The following is a 17862-nucleotide window of genomic DNA, read 5'->3' on the forward strand; positions in this document are numbered from 1 at the left end:
GTTATGAACTGGTAGTTTGAGTGAGAAGGCTGCTTTGTTCATGTCTGGGTTTCTGAATTATAAGTGAAGATTGACAAATTTGAAGAGAACAGTATTGCAATTCCTAAGTGAATCAGCATATGTACAAAAGGACCTTGTTGCAGCTTTTTTAATTGCTGTTTTAAAGAATTCTGCTGTTTTGAGGCCAGTCATGAATCAAGTCTTTCTGCTCTGTATCCAGGCTGATTGGGACATGTTTCTTGACAAGAAAGTAGTTTGATTTAGAGGATCTGCTCAAGATGTAATGTTGGGCAGGTTCTCTTGAGACAGACTGATTGACTTCCTTCTATCTTGGAGGTGGAGGTAAAAATCTCATCTAGTCTTCTAAGTAGAGCCAGTGACATTGTTAAAATCACACCCACTTCATTATAGCACATGTAGAAGAAACAGTTGAATGTAGCTGCTTTTTGTAACTGTGTCTACCACTTTGACTGGTTCTCTGAGAAAGTCCTTGAATATTAAGACAGTTTATTTAATACATTTGTGTGTATTTGTATCTTGAAGGATATCCACATTAAATCAGAACATTATAGTGAACTGATGAAGAAAGAAGACCTTGTGTACCTTACATCGGACTCTCCTGAAGTCCTGAATGAACTAGATGAGTCCAAAGCCTATGTCATTGGAGGCCTTGTGGATCACAATCATCACAAGGTAGAGAACTAATGTGTGGAATCCTGTGTATGTTTACTTGGAAAGAAGTCCCGTTGAACTCCGTTAATGTGCATAGAATGCCATGGAACATGATTATTTTAAGCTGCTGCTTTGTGTTATAATGTGAAAGGCAGGTTGCTACTTTTCTGGGCACCTGGCAACATCTACTAAAGTAGTGGATTTTTCATTCTTGAGTTACTTCCTCATTGAATGCTTTGAAACTGAGCAGCAAACATTCTGTTAAAAGCCCCCCTTTTGGCTTTGCTTTTTTAGAATTGGTGGTTGCTTCTGCACATTTTTGCCTCCTTCAGTAGCCAGTCACATCAGACTGAGCATTTGGAATGCAAATTCTTTTGTGTCAGCAATTTATATTTGGAAAGACAGAGAGGTCAAACTAAAGGCAAATAAACTAAGAAAGACAGACTATCTACTGCCCCACAGTTGTGGGAAGAATGGGAAGAGAAGACATTAATAAATCATCATACTTCACTTGCCAGAGAAATCTTTCTGTGCATGAGGGATGTACTGGAAAAGCAGAGGGGTTAAAAAGCTACACTGTTCTTTGATGAAGTATGATGTGAGGCGCTTACAGTGCATTTAAGCACCCTGCACCAGGACTCATAAAACAAATTTGAAGGAATACTGAGTTTTCAGGTTGGCTTCTGTCTCTCCGCCCCCCTCCCCCAGTCACCATTCTGTATATGAAATTTACAATTTGGTATTTGCGGCCCATGCTGCAGTATGATCCCTAAAACAGCTACAGCAAATGCCCACATCAGCAGCGTTTCTGTGGTTGCTGCTGATACTAACAGATCATTCTCTGTGATGGTTATTTTAATCATATTTAATATAGTAATGGTAGTAACTAAGAATAGACTCCCAAGTAGCATATCCAAGTGTTTGTAACAAATAGAGATGCTGAATATAAGCTTAAGTGAAAATATTTAGAATATACAAATAGAGCAAGCAGTTGGGTGATAATAGTAAACATACCAACCACTTAATCATCTTGTTCTTCCTTTAGAAATCTAAGTGATTCATAGTGGGTCTTCTCATCGATAAGAAGGTGGCATGCAACTAAAGCACACAGAATAATTTCAGGGAAATACTAGCTTAACAGCGAATTTTCCAGTATTTTTGTGTAGCCTCAGACCTGCAGGTGTCTTGAAAAGTCCAGCTTGTAAATGAGCTGTATTTGCCTGCTTGAGTAAGAATTGCATCAGGTTATTTGTTTGAACACACATGAGGCACAAACAGTAAAGCCTCTTAGGATATAGTTGCAAAACATTTTACTAATTTGAAACAAACTATATATAAGCTGTATGGAACTTCTTTTAGTTGTGCCATATGACTTCTTCCATGCACCCACAGCTATCTATCTATCTATACATACATACACACACACACACACACACACACACATATATATATATATATATATATATATATATATATATATATATGACAAAACTCTTAACATTCTGTGAAACTCTCACAATGTACAGATCTGATAATCAGAATCAATTACTTTTTCTTCTGTGTCTTATTATAGGGCATTACATACAAAAGAGCACAAGAAGAAGGCATAAGTCATGCACAACTTCCACTAGGGATCTTTGTGAAAATGAACAGTCGGAAAGTTCTGGCAGTCAATCATGGTAAGGATGAAAGTAAACAAAAAATGAAACATTGAAGAATAAGTGTGTGTATAGTCAAATCTTCTCATGCACGACACTTTTCTTTGTTCTCCTCCTTTTAAAAGCTGATGGTTTAAATATGGACCTTGCTGATTTTTGCCTATACTTTCTTTGTGGCATTCATCTGAGATCATTGTCATCTGTTATCTCATTATGTCAGTTGTCTTTTTTACTTAGCACCCACATGTTGTGATTCAGTAGATGATAATAGTAAGAGTAGTAGTAATAATAATAATACTATTTTTGTAGCAGTGAGTGAGAGAAAACACAGTCGTTTGGTCTAGTGCCACAGGTAACGCAGTAATTCACCTGTGTGTAGTGGTTTTGTAGTACTCTAGACCTCTTGAAGGATTCTGAAGCTGCATATAGTAAACATGGCAGCAGGCAGTGGGGATGAGCACACTAGCTCTTACTCTTTGTTGTCATCACCCTTCACATGCGGACAGTGCAGTGGGGAGCCTTCAGTACTTGTGGGGGCTCCCCATGTTTTAAGGCTCTGATTTTTCAGAGTTCTAAAACTGTTTCGCGCTGCCCCACTCATGTTTATTACAGTTTGAAAATACATAAAGTGAGCTGTATGCTTCTTTTTCTTTTTAATTCGCACTAATTCTTAGATGTTTCCAAACTTACTAATAGGCATGTTTTTCATAAATGTCAGGGACCAGTACCATTACTTGCCACATGTGCTGACTATTTGATAGCAAGCCAACTTTTCAGAACAAGAAACTAGCTTTTATTTTTCAACTTCACATCCACTGGATTTCAGCAGTAATGATAACACCTGAAAGTCTAAGAAACTAAGCATTCAATGCACACTACTCCACTACCCCAGTTATTATGTCTCAATTGATGGATGTTAATTGCCACTCCCATAAATAGACCATTAAACAATTAAACAAGAAATACTAGGGGAAACTTGGTAATTGCTTCCTACACAGCAAACACATGCTGACTACTTGCATAGCTGAAAATGCTATATAATATCGGCAGGTGTGAAAGCTTTGCTTGTTGAATCTTTCTGTGTATTATTAAACTACCTTTATTTTTGCTGCAGAGGTTATAATTAAATTTAGTTTCATAACTTCAATAAATTTCTGATTCTGTCAGACACTTCTGTTATTTTTAAAGGACATGTGATCTTTTTGCTGCAGTGTTTGAAATCATCCTTGCATTCTTGGAAAAGAGAGACTGGGAGGAATCATTTTTCACCGTTTTGCCACAACGGAAAGGAGCCAAACCACTAAATGAGACAACTGAAGCCACCATGTGCGAGCGGCAGAAGTCAGAAATGGTACAAGGTGAAATCTCAGATAGCGAATAAGCATCTCTGGATGTTAATTTAATTTAAATATTTAATATCCAAAGATGGCAATGGATGGAGGCTGAATGAATACACAGGAATGGTTTGCTGTCCTTGCAGTGTACAGTTGTTTATGGAGTGCTGCATAGCTTATCTGTTATTATCAAGCACTAATTTTATTTGCCAGATCTGGACTTGTACTACTTAGAAAATACTTGATTTTTGGTAGCTTTTTAGCCTGCTAAAGGGCGTTTAAAGAAAACTTTGTTTCCCAAGGAAGCTGATATATATTTTTCTTTTTATTATTTTTATTTAATATTTGCCAGAAGGGGGAGCTTTTAAGTTTGAGTAGCACCTCTGCTTTTTATTGACCATGCCAAGATTGTTTTCACAAGTACTACTGCCAAATCACTTGTTCCGCATTAATACCTGTGTATCTCATTTCCCCATCCTTGAATACAGAGTTTTGTATTAAATACATAACTTTGATAGTTTCAACACAGTTTTCCATTCAAATTTAATTCCTGTCTTCTGAGGCACTCATTTAGCCATCACTCTCAATTTTCTGTTATGATATTTAGGCTATAAAACTTTCATTAATGCATTTTATGTTACTAATTTTGTCCCATTAAAAAAACAAAGCAGATCATGATTTGTACAGTCCTGTTTGTGTCTGTAGTCTTCATGTTATAAATAGCATATGTACATATGCACTGAAATACTTTTCCTCTGTATTTCTGTAAGGAGAAGCTGATGTAACAGAGCTGCTAAGGGCGAACTTCCAGGGCCAGCTGAATCATTTCAGTTATCTAGCGATGCATTTTAAGAATGAAGTGGCAGGTTAAATTAGGCTTAGAGTAAATGAGTGGCTTCCAGTAGCCTTCCCCAACGTGGTGCCCTCCAGATGATTGAATACAACTCCCATCAGCCCCAGCCAGGATGGCCAATTCACCTTTCAAGCTTCATGACTGAGTAGGGATTTGAGCCCAAAGCTAACACTGTTTTCAATACCACACTTGTTCTTCTCATAAAAAGCAATGCACTAAATGTTTGTGGGGGTGCTGCACATCTCATGTAATTTGCGTATCTTTCCAGTAACCCACATAACTTTCCCTGCCTTGCTAATGGCATCTGCATCATGTTCACAACAGACTGCTCTGGTTGTTTGGCACTGGTAACCACTAAATCTTGGTCTGATCTGTTTTAAAAACTATTAAAGTTCCCATGGAAGTCTACTTTATTTGCTGTCTCTATTGCATTAACTACCTTTTAAGAAAACAGTTGACTATGTGCAGTTCCCATAACATACTGATTGTTTATTGTACATTGTAGAGGTTTTTTATTTTAATGACTTGGAACAAAATCTCCAGTGGCATGTTTAATAACTCCCTAGAGCAAGTTATATAAATATGTGCCCAGGAATATTGGGTTGCAGTCTGCACACTTTTATGAAGTGATTGACATGGATGTATGGCTATTTAAATTATTATGACTTTAGATTTGTGTATCTGAGTCTTTTCCGTAGCCCCAGACAGAAAGGATCCTGAAGACTGCAGACTCAGCTGTTAGTGTCTGGGGGAAAGAGTTTGAAGATGGGCCATATCACTATTATTGTACAATGAAATGTGACCACCTCACCAGAATAGTCTTGGCTATCATTTCTGTGCTCTGACTTGTTTTGGTTCTTCTTTTGGTGGGAAACTCAAGTCAGCAAAAGAGCAGGTGCACATGGGTATTGGGTGGAAGGGGAATTGGAGGGCATAGGCATTATTTTTCCTCCTGCAACTTTATGCTAGGGTAAATAAACAGATGGCTGTGCATCAGTATCCAAAGGGCAATATATGGTGTTCCAAATGTGCCCTGTGGCTTTTCCAACCCTCATCTCACTGTAGCCCCTGGATTTTCCCCAAGCTGCTTCTGAAGGCTGGGGAACCATTCACAGAAGTGACACAAGGAGCTGTAGCCCGAAAGAGAAATTGGATTGCCCTCCCCATGCATGCACCTGCAGAAACCTATCATTTGTGCATAGTGCTCTGGATTACAATATAGATTTCATGGCAAGTACACTGGAAGATATTATTTATATACCACTTAATGCTAACAACAACAATATTAAAACTTTCTTGGGTTGAGAAATTAAGGGAAAGTGTGTAAGCAGGTGTTTCTTTTATGTAAGCAACAAGACCTTAAAAACTGGCTTAGTGGCTAATAGGTCCCTCGGCACTGGTGTGACATGTGTCTAGTAGGTGGCACAACTTGAAACCTAGGTTGTGGGTATTAAAAAGTGCCTTTTAGCACTCAGCAACTGAATTGCCAGAATGTTGACAATGGAATCCATCAGCAGTGTTCTGAGTTATGGCGGCCATCACTGCCTTTTGAGGTGGGGAGTTCCATAGTTTGGCTACATGCTGCATGCTCATTTGAAATCTGTTAGAAAGAGAGAGCGCATTGCATTTCCTTTCATTCTGGCTTTTGGGTTAATATCACTGATCCGAGTAAATAGCTGGATTCTCTCGGAACAGCCAACTAGAAGGGGCTCCCTTCATGAATTGTCTTGACCCCAGTCCTAACAAACTACATGGATATGAACTCCACTAAAATCCAGCAGATTGGAGTGATATTGAATGACTATGCTATAGTCACTTAAAGCGTTACTGACCTGAATGAAGCCCAGGGGAGCTGTACTAAGTTGTAAACTGTTGACTTATTTTTTCGAATGTTGACCTGCAGTGCATTAATTTTAAAGAATATTCAAAATTCTGAAGATTATGCAGAAAAAGATCACTTCTATCATTTGTATTCAGAAAGAATGAAAATGTCCACGATATCTTTTCATATCAATTACCAAGACACAATGACATGCTCTCTTAAAAACAAAATGTTTATTTAGCATTTTGTTTACCAGTGTTCTAACATTCAGTATTTTGTGTGTATGTGTGTTTAAACTTTACAGATACCTGTTTAGCAGGTAAAACTCTTAAGGTCTAAATGGTGTGGCTATAAACTTTTTCTAACAACAAAAATGACACTTTAGAGCTTTGGAAAAAATTGTGCGAGATTCACTGTACATGTTATCTTCCAAGAAAAGCATTTGCTGATTTTCAGATGCTCTGAAATCGGGCCTCACCTCTTGAAGCAGCGTTGTGTCGCTTAGAGTAAGCCTTGTTGTACAGCAACTGGGTGCTGTTTTGGGATAATGCAGGACTGTGGGGGTGACTTTGAAGAACTGTGAGTTTGCTGGGGGAACGCTCTACAGTCTCAGAAGTTGGGATTCGGATTTTCTCTCTTGTGTGTGTACTTCTCTCCCTGTCTGAAAGAGATTGTGAAAATCAAAGCTACATTAATGCACTGATAATAATAATAATAATATTATAATAATTTATTATTTTTACCCCGCCCATCTGGCTGGGTTTCTCCAGCCACTCGGGCCGCTTCCAACAAAATATTAAAGTACAATGGTCTGTTAAAAGCTTCCCTAAACAGGGCTGCCTTCAGATGTCTTCTAAAAGTCTGGTAGTTGTTTTTCTCTTTGACATCTGGTGGGAGGGCGTTCCACAGGGCGGGTGCCACTACCGAGAAGGCCCTCTGCCTGGTTCCCTGTAACATCTCGCAGTGAGGGAACCACCAGAAGGCCCTCGGCGCTGGACCTCAGTGTCCGGGCAGAACGATCGGGGTGGAGACGCTCCTTCAGGTATACTGGACTGAGGCCATTTGAACTGAAGGTTTTTTTGTCTATGCATCTAATGACAGAGCTGTCCTCATTTATGCCACTATGACAGCAGTTATGTGTGATGCTGTCAAGAGGCAAGATGATGTGGCTTCCTCTCAACTAATTTTAATACATATGAGCTCAGTCTCTTGCAAGCATGGTCTTATTTTTCTGGATAAAAATGTACAATGCATAACTAGCCTCTCACCTTTACTGGATACTGTTCCTCTGCTTGAAAGCCTAAAAAAGAAAGAAGACTTCTTAGTTGTTTTTTTATACAGTTTATATACTGTTTATTTACAATGGCTTTTAAGTGGTGCACAGTGAACACAGTAAAGACAAAAAGGTAAATATTGGTTAAAAACTATATAATCAGAAGTGACTTTAAATGACTGCTGAAATTGTAATAAGTATTCAGCAAGGAGGTGGCCTGTCTAATATCAGCTGAAAGAAAACTCCATGAAATTGGAACGATATTGGGCATTCTGCATAGTATGAGGTACAGTACAATTTTTTTTTTTAGGATGGATGGCGGAGACAGGAGAAAAATCAATGTGCAGATAATCCAGATTTGAACAGAAATACAACACAATGATAATACTTTCATTAAAAAGAAAGAAGTGTGAGAGCAGTAAGTCAGGAATTTCTGGTTTCCGTTTTCAACATTCTTTATTGCCATGGCTGTTGCTTAGTTCAGGAGCAAAGATAAACTAGCATTTATTATAGTTAACAAAATTTGAATGCCACTTGATCTTAGTAAAACCTCTAAGCAGTTTACAAGAAATAGTAAAATTATCAAGAAACACAGTTAAAACAATTAAACATTTTAAAGATGTTAAACATTAACAGTAAAAAAAGAATTTTTAAAATTCTGTCATATATTTGTCCGGATTGACTTGCCCCCCCCCCCCCAAAAAAAAAGTTTTAAGCAGGGGCTGAAAAGAGAATACAGTGAAAACGCCTGCCTGATCTCGATCGCAAGAGTAGAGGTGCTGCCAGTAGTAGCCTGAGACAGTATCTCTCATTCAAAATTTTACTACTGAATGAAATGCAATAGAAAGCAGATTTCCTGGATAAATGCACAATTCTGCATGGTTCCCCACCAAGATTTATTACCCTCAACTGGCTTTTAAGATATGACCTAAGTTTTTGGATTATTTCCTGTTAGAACCAACACAGGCTGGTTTCGTCAGAAGTTATGCTTTGGCCAGTAGCTGACATTAATGGTCAAATACCTTTTGGTGGTTTGGAAATGACATGGATTTTTCCTTTTCTTTCTCAACCTGCTTTACTTGTGTAAATCACAAGATCTCAACATCACCATCCATGGTGAGCAAAAAGTGCTAGTTGTGAATAATCCCAGCCCATGCTGCAAACAAGGCAAATGACCAACCTGGTGGCTTCCCACGTAGCACCATACCTAGGGCAATGCATTATCAATTTTACCTGCGCCGGCTCTCTTCACTTGCTGGTTTATTTTGAAGTGCTCTTTCAGCTTTCAGCATATCTCGTAAACTCAGAGCCTCTACGTCAGCTTCTTTCAGTGCCCTTTTCTGATAATTCAGCAGATCTCGGCTGGTCACGTCGGAACGGATGAAATTGGACACAAACTCCTTCTCTGAAACACCAGGAATATAGATGCAGCTTGTGTTTCAAATATTGTGGCTTGCAACTCAAATAGGTACAACATTAAAGGTAAAGGGACCCCTGACCATTAGGTCCAGTCGTGACCGACTCTGGGGCTGCGGCACTCATCTCGCTTTATTGGCCAAGGGAGCCGGCGTACAGCTTCCAGGTCACGTGGCCAGCATGACTAAGCTGATTCTGGCGAACCAGAGCAGCACACGGAAACGCCGTTTACCTTCCTGCCAGAGCGGTACCTATTTATCTACTTGCACTTGGCGTGCTTTCAAACTGCTAGGTTGGCAGGAGCAGGGACCGAGCAACGGGAGCTCACCCCGTCGCGGGGATTCAAACAGCCGACCTTCTGATTGGCAAGTCCTAGGCTCTGTGGTTTAACCCACGTCCCAGGTACAACATTACCAGGTAGTAATATTAATATAATGGATATGTCAGGGTCTTCTGTGTGCATGGAAAGGCTACTCCCCATTTTCTTTTGATGGCAGAGAAAGGTCAACACAAGCCTATTTCATAGGAAGAACACTCCCAGAAATAGGAGAGGATGGTATGGGCATATCTGTGTGTGCACCACAGACTAAACATGCTTTGTGAATAAAGTCTTGTAAATGTCTAAGATCTTAATCTTAAGGGTATAACTGTGATGCTACTTCTTTCATCTAATGGAAATAAAATGCATTCCAGGTTTTTCTCCATTCAGGTTCCTTCCCCCTCCATAATATTTCTTAAACAAATCTTAAGTTCTTTAAATATAACACATATGACGCCTGTGAGAAACATAAAAGCAGGATTCAAGCACAAGAGCACTTTCCCCTCTTTGGTTTCCAACAGATTTGTTGTTAAATCATCACAACAGTAGGAGATGTGTAAAAATTAAATATAATCTAATTTGGGGTGGTCCTCCTATCAGCTGTCACCTGGCAGCAGCCATTGCATCAGGCTGAAACAGAGGAGGGAAGAGAAGTGGTGCAAGGCTGTTCCAAGAGACCAGCTGCTCTGCAAACCTTTTCTGGCTGAAGAGTGGGATAAAATGCTATATATAAAATAAAGCATGGGTGCAGGCCGGGGGTGGGGTCATTTTCTTGTCCAAGGCCAGAACCTGAGAATTGTATAGCCCACCCTATCATTAGGCGGAGTGAGGCAATCACTTTAGGTGGCAGGATCTGGGGGCTCATTCCCTGTGACCAGAGCGCTTTGGTAATTTCCTCTCACATAAAAGTTTGCTACCACGCTCTAATCTAGTGGGACCCCCTTAGCGTCACTCAGGGAGTGGAGGATGCAAGTGTTGAAGTAAGAATCAACTGCTTCTGTACACAGAAGTGGGGAGATAATGAATGTAGATGAATGTAGGTTGCCTCGGGCAGCAAAATGTCTTGGGGCAGCTCTGGGCTATATAGAGGTATATTGGGTTGGGCAGGTGTCAGTTCATTTGCTTACCTCCTGAAACATCCCGATATATTGTGGGAGCTTTAGAACCTCCTGCCATGCCACAGCTGGCTTAGCTGTGACAGCTGGGTAGAGAGATACCTCCTCTGTTATATATTCAGTATCCCTCAAGTATGCAAAAACTGCTACCGTATGTGGCGTTGGCACTTCTAAACTGGCAGGCATTCATCCAATAGTTTGTTATCAAAGGGAACGATAATCTGATTTTATATACATAGATAGATATACAAAGAGGGGTGTGCTCTCCTGCCTGCCGCATGCAGCCGAAAGTCAGTTGACACTTCAGCCATGTGCAACTATCACATTTTCTCTCCTTACCTTTTAGAGTTGCCTTTGATAACCAGGTTTGGATCTCTGCAAGCGAGTCTGTCTGTAAAATATCACGAAGCCTTTCCAAGATCTAGGAGAAGGACAGATCAGACCATTGAAGCACTGCAGTCAGGGCTGCCGCAATACATTTTGCTGCCTAAAATGGGAAGATTGCTGTTGCCCTTAGGTCCTGGCTTGCAGGCTCTCCATCTGGTGGGCCACTGGGAGAAAGAGATGATGTGCTAGATGGGCCATTGGCATGATGCAGCAGTGTCATCTTCTGTTCTTATGACACCCCCACCCCAGTTACACATACGAAAGCCAAATGGGGTGGCACCTAAACATCAGCCGTGGGACAGTGTCCTTCACCACACCTGAGGGAACAGGATAGCTCAGAGGGCACCCAACAAGAGGTATGGTACACAACTCACCACGGTGGCTGCCTGCCTGCTGCCCCCTGAAACCAATGCAGTGGTGGCAGCACCAATGCTTGGGCAGCAAATGCAACAAATGTTATTAGTATTCAAAGCCCTTACTAGCCTTGGGGCAGTTTACTTACGGGATTGTCTTCCCCCCTATATGCCCATCAACCACTTTGATCTGCCGAACTGGCACTGTTACAGCCTTGTAAGTGTGAATCTCTCCCAAAAGTACACATTTTTTGCAAGCAATTTCCCCTAATATGGTGCATTTTGTATGTTACATTCACCGATGCATGCATTGTTACACACATTTCCCCGTAATATATGCATTCTTGTACACACCATTTGGCTGGAGACCTGCATCACAAAATTTGGATAATTTTGAAAGTAGCTGTATTTCGGCATTTGCTTTGTGAAGAGTTCTGTAAAACTCAGGAGCTTGCAACATCAAAATCTCAGAAATGGCCTCCTCTCTTTTACGGGCCATCATTGCCACCTTTTAATGTTTTAATGTTGTATTTTAATCTTGTTTTTTAAGTTGTATTTTAATCAACTTGTTTTTATTATTGGTTGTTAGCCGCCCTGAGCCCGGTGTTGGCTGGGGAGGCGGGGTATAAATAAAATTCATTATTATTATTATTCAACAGATTGGTGGTTTTCAAACTGGCCGTGCAATCCTATGCATATTTACGCAGAATGCAACTTACCCCCTAGTAAACATGTATAGTACTGCAACCTAAATGTATTAAATGACATCCTCCTTTTTTTATCAGTTAAAGCAGAAGCGTGCAATACATGACATAATCACTTAATGATGGTATCTTACTTTTATTTCCTGTTCCAAGTAAGTAGGGGTATAATTCATATTCTCGATGATGTCTGGCCTGTAGTGCGTACCCGGGGTAGGTAAAAGAGGGTGCTCTGGAGGAATCCTATTTTGTGGATTGTCTGCAAGGTATTTCCTCAAAGGATCATCCTGATGATAAAGCAGAATATAAAGAGACAAATACAGACAGCCCACCGCCCAACTTTCTGTACTGCTTTGCTTTTGATCACCTCCAATACATCTGGACTAATCATTACGTTGTGCATTGGAGGAATGGAGAACCTGTGGCTTCCCAAATGTTATTGGATTTAGCATTGCTGATGATTGGGGTGATGGGACCTGGACTCTACGTCTGTATGGCCCATCTCTGCTTGAGTATAAGGGTAAGGCTGTGGTTGCAATGGCTCTCTTGCTATTGTCCTCTCTAGAAAATTGATGGGGTTTTGCACCTTGAACCCTTTAAATGCCTTTCAGCCATCTGGATCCTACAGGATTCCTGATCAGCTGAAAAAGATGAACAAACTCCCATTCTTAAGCCCTATTCAGGTGTTCAATATACACAGGTGCTGAATCCATGTATAGAATGGGTATAGCAAGCTTTGCTTCCAGCCAATGCACGTTCACGTGCATGTCTGCAAATGCCCTTCACTATAGAAGCAGAGAGCTTTACATGATCACAAGAACAGAGGCGTCTGCCTGTAAAGGCTCTCGCTTTGTTCAAAGTATATTAGGTTAGGGCTTGAGTTAACTGTTCAAAGCGCTACTGCCAACCTCAAATTTGTCATCTGCCCTTCACCAGCAGGTTAGGACAATTTAAAATTCAGAATTAAAAACAATTAAAATATATTACAGTCCTGGAAATAAGGTAAACCCAAAATCATGAATGGAGTGTTCTGCAGGAGTGTAGATGCTCCAAGAAGTCTTTATGGTTTCAATTACAAATACCAGCAGTAGTTTGGCTCGTTACCCTTCTCTTTAAAAGTGGGGTGTTTCCTGTTCTTTGCTTGAGCTCTGCAATTTCGTCTCTCATAAGCTCTGAAATGCAGTAAAGGGATTTTTCATGAGTTTTCATGGTAAGATTATAGAGAATTAAAGCCTGGTGAGACCTCTTGAAAAATACAAGAATTCTATGTAACATGGGAGGGCAGAGGATGCCTCCAGTGCGGGTGGCAGGATACCGTGGTGGTTTTTGTGTCAACCAAATTTTTGCAAAGAATTTACAGACCTGTGCATTCATCAGCATGGGATGCGGGTGGTGCTGTGATCTAAATCACAGAGCCTCGGGCTTGCCAATCAGAAGGTCGGCAGTTCGAATCCCCGCAACGGGGTGAACTCCCGTTGCTCAGTCCCTGCTCCTGCCAACCTAGCAGTTCGAAAGTACGTCAAAGTGCAAGTAGATAAATAGGTACCACTCCATCGGTAAGGCAAACGGTGTTTCCGTGTGCTGCTCTGGTTCGCCAGAAGCGGCTTAGTCATGCTGGCCACATGACCCGGAAGCTGTACGCTGGCTCCCTTGGCCAATAAAGTGAGATGAGCGCCGCAATCCCAGAGTCGTTTGCGACTGGACCTAATGGTCAGGGGTCCCTTTACCTTTGCATTAATCAGCAACTCATTAATCAGCAATCTATTGGAGGGTCCACTTTGAGGAGGGGGTAATAAAGGCAGAGCCGTAGCTGGGGGTGGGTTAGCCAAGCTTTTTGCCCCACATGAAGCCTCCAAAGAGGTGCCATTGATGCCCTCTCAAATTGTGGTTTTGAAGTAAACATCCTATCTCTTTGTGTAAGCAACCAGGGGTACTTACGTCCAACATTCGCTCTAAGTGGGGTTTGTACCAGGCTTGGCAGGGTATTGTTGGGAAAAGAACTGTCGGTGGGCATTACAGTATTTCTGAGAAGTTGAGCATGTTCTGTGCTTGAGTCAACGAAGCGTCCTTCATTGTATCCTCGGTCTTTCACAACACAGACAGGTGCATCATTTAGTCCTGGGTGGGGAAAGAACGCATTTTACATTTTCCTAATTGTGCAGTTGGTTTTGGTGCAGCGATACACTGGAAATGGGGGTTTCAAATAGGGATAGTGGAGAATTTTGATCCTTTTTGTAGGCAAATCTATCAACTCCACACATTTAAAAGCAATGTCAGAATTGAAGCACAGCCATCCTGCAATCCTCCAACTCAATGGCATTTGCAAAAATGCAAAAGTTGGCATAAAAATGGAGTTATTTTTGAAAACAGAAAAATGCATTATATTGGGGGGGAATTGTACATCACAAAACTGCATGTTACTCAAATTTGCATACAAAACTGGGGAATTATTGGGGGAAATTTGCACTAAAATGCTGATTTTTTTATGAGGGATTTTTGAAAAACATCAAATTGCTGCAGAAATGTGGAGAACGGAATTTAATACTGGACAAACTAGAAACTGAGAGAACCAAAACTAACGGATCCTTCCATCTCTAATCCTGAACTAGAGTATTATAGTTTCCTAGGGCTGGTTCACATATGCATGTATGTTTGATTATACAACACTTAGCTCCTACATGAATATTGATTGTATGATTATAAAATCATACCTGTGAATGAGTCAATCCATGTTTGTTTGTTTTTTTTTGTCCCAAAGCTTTGATTTCATTCACACAGCATAGCTTTATGGAGACGGTTCACACACAAGGCTTGACAGCCATCAGCTGATGCAGATTTATGTCGGAACCAACACTAGGTGATTCAGAATTGCATGCAGTTCTGCCCATAGCTGTCAATGTTTCCCGTTTTTTAAGGGAAATTCCCTTATACCGAATAGGATTCCTCGCAAGAAAAGGGAAAAGTTGACAGCTATGGTTCTGCCTGAAGTGCAGAACAAAATGGTGTCCCCTCCCCAGTCCATGTACAGGAGTCGGCTGCAATGGCTGTTGAATCTTACTTCAAACTAGCAGCAGGCTTTATGGGAGGGCAGGGTTCTGCCCTTCAGAAAAAGAGGAACATGCATTTTAAAATCCCCTGCATTTAGGCTACATTCTGATGTGGTGATTATAGTGTTGGTTTTCCTAGTTTTAATGCTCATACTTCTGTCCCAATTTCTAATGTTCCTTTTACACTGCGGTATCTTTAGCATTATGGAATTGCGGCTTCATGAGCAATATGCTGCCATGTCATGCTAAATTTTAGACACATAGAATGAGCTTCATATGCCAGGATACCACCTCAGATTTCATCACATGAGCGGCAGTCGTGCAATCATGAAACCCATGGGGAAATGGCAACGCAAAACTCCCACACCTTTTCAAGTTCACGGGGTTGCAAACAGGTATTTTTTTCCTGGAAACAACACAAAAATAAGCACTAGGCTTCTACTAGATTCCACTAGATTTTCAAGAAGCGGCTCACATTAGATGCAAAAATCAACAGGTAAGAAAATGTCAGGAAGACAGAATAAAGCCCCACTTGAATGTAGCCTAAGTTTTTGTTCAGGAAACCCAAAAAAATGAATACAGAGATTGGCTTGGCCATATTAGCCCTTCCAGGGGGAGTTTACCTCTAATGTGGCACACTGTCTTTGGATGTGGAGAGTGTCTGCAAACAAAGTAACTTGTTTTCCCAGAAGAGCCCTCATTTGCCGCTTGCCGCGGGGTTCCCAGGGGGATCAGCTGTGGCTCAGGTTGTGCTCTAAAATTGATATTCATCTTAATGGGTTTCTATTTTCTTCACTGCTATTCTTGGTACCACAGCCTGTAGCAGCATCTCATCCAGAGAGTCCTAATGAGGGAAGAAGAGAGGAGACAACACACATGGACCTAAGGGACATATTCTGCTCTTCTGTGCTGAACATAAAATATTTGTCAGTTAACTGACCGGGCAAAGCAGTTTTTGCCCTGCGATATCAAGTTTTCATCTCAGCCATTCTGAGGCCTTCAGACCTTTCAACTTGTACTTTGCTCTCTTTGTCCTCGCTGGCTTCTCTCTTCCCTGAACATCTCCTCAAAAGTCAAACAATGGGGCCACCAAGCCTTCATTGGGAATCTAAGAATCTTTTCCCTCCAGAGTTCTGTATACATTCCCTTCTTTTATGACATCTTTCAGCCTCATACAAGCGTAAAGCAAGCATGTGATTTCTTGCTTACGGTAAAGTGAGCCTGTGCAAGCTGAACAGCTCTATAAATAAATACATTTCCAGTGGTGAGTGAGGAATTATAACAGTGTTTATCACAGAATCAATACAGTAAAGTAAGCAAGACCCCGTGTGATAATTCCTCATTTGGGACTGCAAATATATTTATATAAATATTCAGCCTGCACAGGATCATCAAATGGATATCAAACAAAAAACCATTCCTAAATAAGGAATGTGGTTTACCATAGGATTGATGTCAAGCACGTAACTCAGGAAAATATGCAGACAACAGACTGACTATAAAGTCTGGTGTGTTTCCACAGTTATTTTTTTCTATGTACGGTACATTGACTGTTAGCATGAGGGTACCATGTGTGACAGTTCCTTTTGCCGAAAACAAGCATTGGGACAAATATAATTCCATACATTTCCGTTTCAGAGCTGGGCACCACCACCAAGAAGGCTCTTTCTGGCATCACAACATAACAAATCTTGGCAAGTCATGGTACAACGGACACACACAAAAAGGACAAAGGGGGATGCATATTTGCAAAAAATATTGAACGTGCTAATTTATATGTATAGGTGCACATTTAGAAATAATTATAATTTAAATGGAAAACAATAAAATTCACCTGTGTGCCTGCTCAGTCTGCTGTGCAGGTGTCAATTGTTGGACAACTTCAAAGCCTCTCCTGTTCATTCTTCCTTCGGGTTATTTATCTTTAAACTGGAACTGAGCATGGCACAGCCCTTCAGACAGAGGATGCCTTCAAAAAGAAGTCACAGCTCTTCAAACAGAGGACTGTCCTGCATACACTTGTTAACCCTACTTTTTGGCAGTTCCGTGTTTGATAGGGAGGAATTCCTGAAATTTCTGTCACATTTCACAGATCTGCTCTTGTTTAATCTCTTGGGAAAACACTCATTTCGGGGCACTCTGCATTGGACACAGGGCATTCAAATGACTGCCATAGGAAACCCAGCACATATTCCAGTGTAGCCCAAAGTGCCACTAGATGGTGCTCTTTCATGCCCTGCAATCTTTTACAGGTTGAACATTTCACCACTCTTGTAGCTTCATAGGACCAGTTTTCTCACAGGTGCTGTAGGCTGTTCTCAACCAGCTTTATTAACACGACCCCGAAATTTTCGATCCCCAAACGTGTGCCAAAGTTTTGTGCTGGTTTGGTCCATTTTGTGCTATGAACCCCACTGAATAACCAAAACTGAATAACCGATAACAGCAATCCATGGATACAAGACAACGCCCTCCAAAAGCCAACATTGTCTGATCCCTTCCAAAGAGATGCCAAAGTTTTGTGCCGTTTGAAGCTTTCTCTACCCACTGAATGATCTGTTGCCTTGCGATGTCCTCTCCTGGCTTCTTAAGTGGAGCATATTAGTAACAACCTCCAGGCATTGCTGAACTACAACTCCCAAAACTCCCATCATCCTTGAGCACTGGGCATATTGACTGGCTAATTAGAGTTGGAATCCAACAACATCTGGAGGTCAGCCACCCCTGTATTATGTTAACCATGTGATTAGCAATCACATCTTGGGTTTTAAAAATTAATAAATACCAGTTCAAGGTGTTGGGAGTGTTTGGTCACAGACCCACAGTGAATAGGGATGGAAAATTTAATTCTTCCCTACTATCTTGGTGAAACACACCCCAACACCACCACAGAGCAGTTAGCAGTGGGAAAA

The 17862-nt window shown here is 40.9% G+C and overlaps 2 protein-coding genes across 20 annotated transcripts in view; one reads left to right on the plus strand and one right to left on the minus strand.

The window, feature by feature from the left end:
• TRMT10A (tRNA methyltransferase 10A) overlaps window positions 1–17862 on the plus strand; it is a 29901-nt gene that overhangs the window by 9976 nt on the left and 2063 nt on the right. Inside the window, exons 5-8 of one of the 4 annotated variants that reach the window (XM_083571629.1) lie at window positions 544–693; window positions 2246–2351; window positions 3542–3688; window positions 4435–5327. In XM_083571629.1, coding sequence (XP_083427755.1) covers window positions 544–693; window positions 2246–2351; window positions 3542–3688; window positions 4435–4535 — 504 coding nt within the window. In that variant the 3' untranslated portion in view covers window positions 4536–5327. Of the gene's footprint in view, window positions 1–543; window positions 694–2245; window positions 2352–3541; window positions 5328–17862 lie in introns of those variants that run through there. The other 3 variants (XM_083571630.1, XM_083571632.1, XM_083571631.1) reach the window with 3 other exon arrangements.
• Window positions 1–17862, minus strand: part of LOC310742342 (uncharacterized protein C4orf17) — a 164106-nt gene that overhangs the window by 7235 nt on the left and 139009 nt on the right. For 2 of the 16 annotated variants that reach the window (XM_083571683.1, XM_083571685.1), the window contains 8 exons: window positions 15574–15794; window positions 13842–14021; window positions 13008–13075; window positions 12041–12190; window positions 10802–10883; window positions 8846–9017; window positions 7608–7639; window positions 6551–7000 (listed from right to left, as the gene is read on the minus strand). In XM_083571683.1, coding sequence (XP_083427809.1) covers window positions 6792–7000; window positions 7608–7639; window positions 8846–9017; window positions 10802–10883; window positions 12041–12190; window positions 13008–13075; window positions 13842–14021; window positions 15574–15721 — 1041 coding nt within the window. In that variant the 5' untranslated portion in view covers window positions 15722–15794 and the 3' untranslated portion in view covers window positions 6551–6791. Of the gene's footprint in view, window positions 1–1522; window positions 1896–4985; window positions 5263–6349; window positions 6415–6550; window positions 7001–7607; window positions 7640–8845; window positions 9018–10801; window positions 10884–12040; window positions 12191–13007; window positions 13076–13841; window positions 14022–15573; window positions 16085–16784; window positions 16920–17862 lie in introns of those variants that run through there. The other 14 variants (XR_014538446.1, XM_083571681.1, XM_083571680.1 and 11 more) reach the window with 14 other exon arrangements.

This window comes from Podarcis filfolensis (assembly GCF_964270895.1).
Source record: "Podarcis filfolensis genome assembly, chromosome: 9".
NCBI lineage: Eukaryota > Metazoa > Chordata > Lepidosauria > Squamata > Lacertidae > Podarcis > Podarcis filfolensis.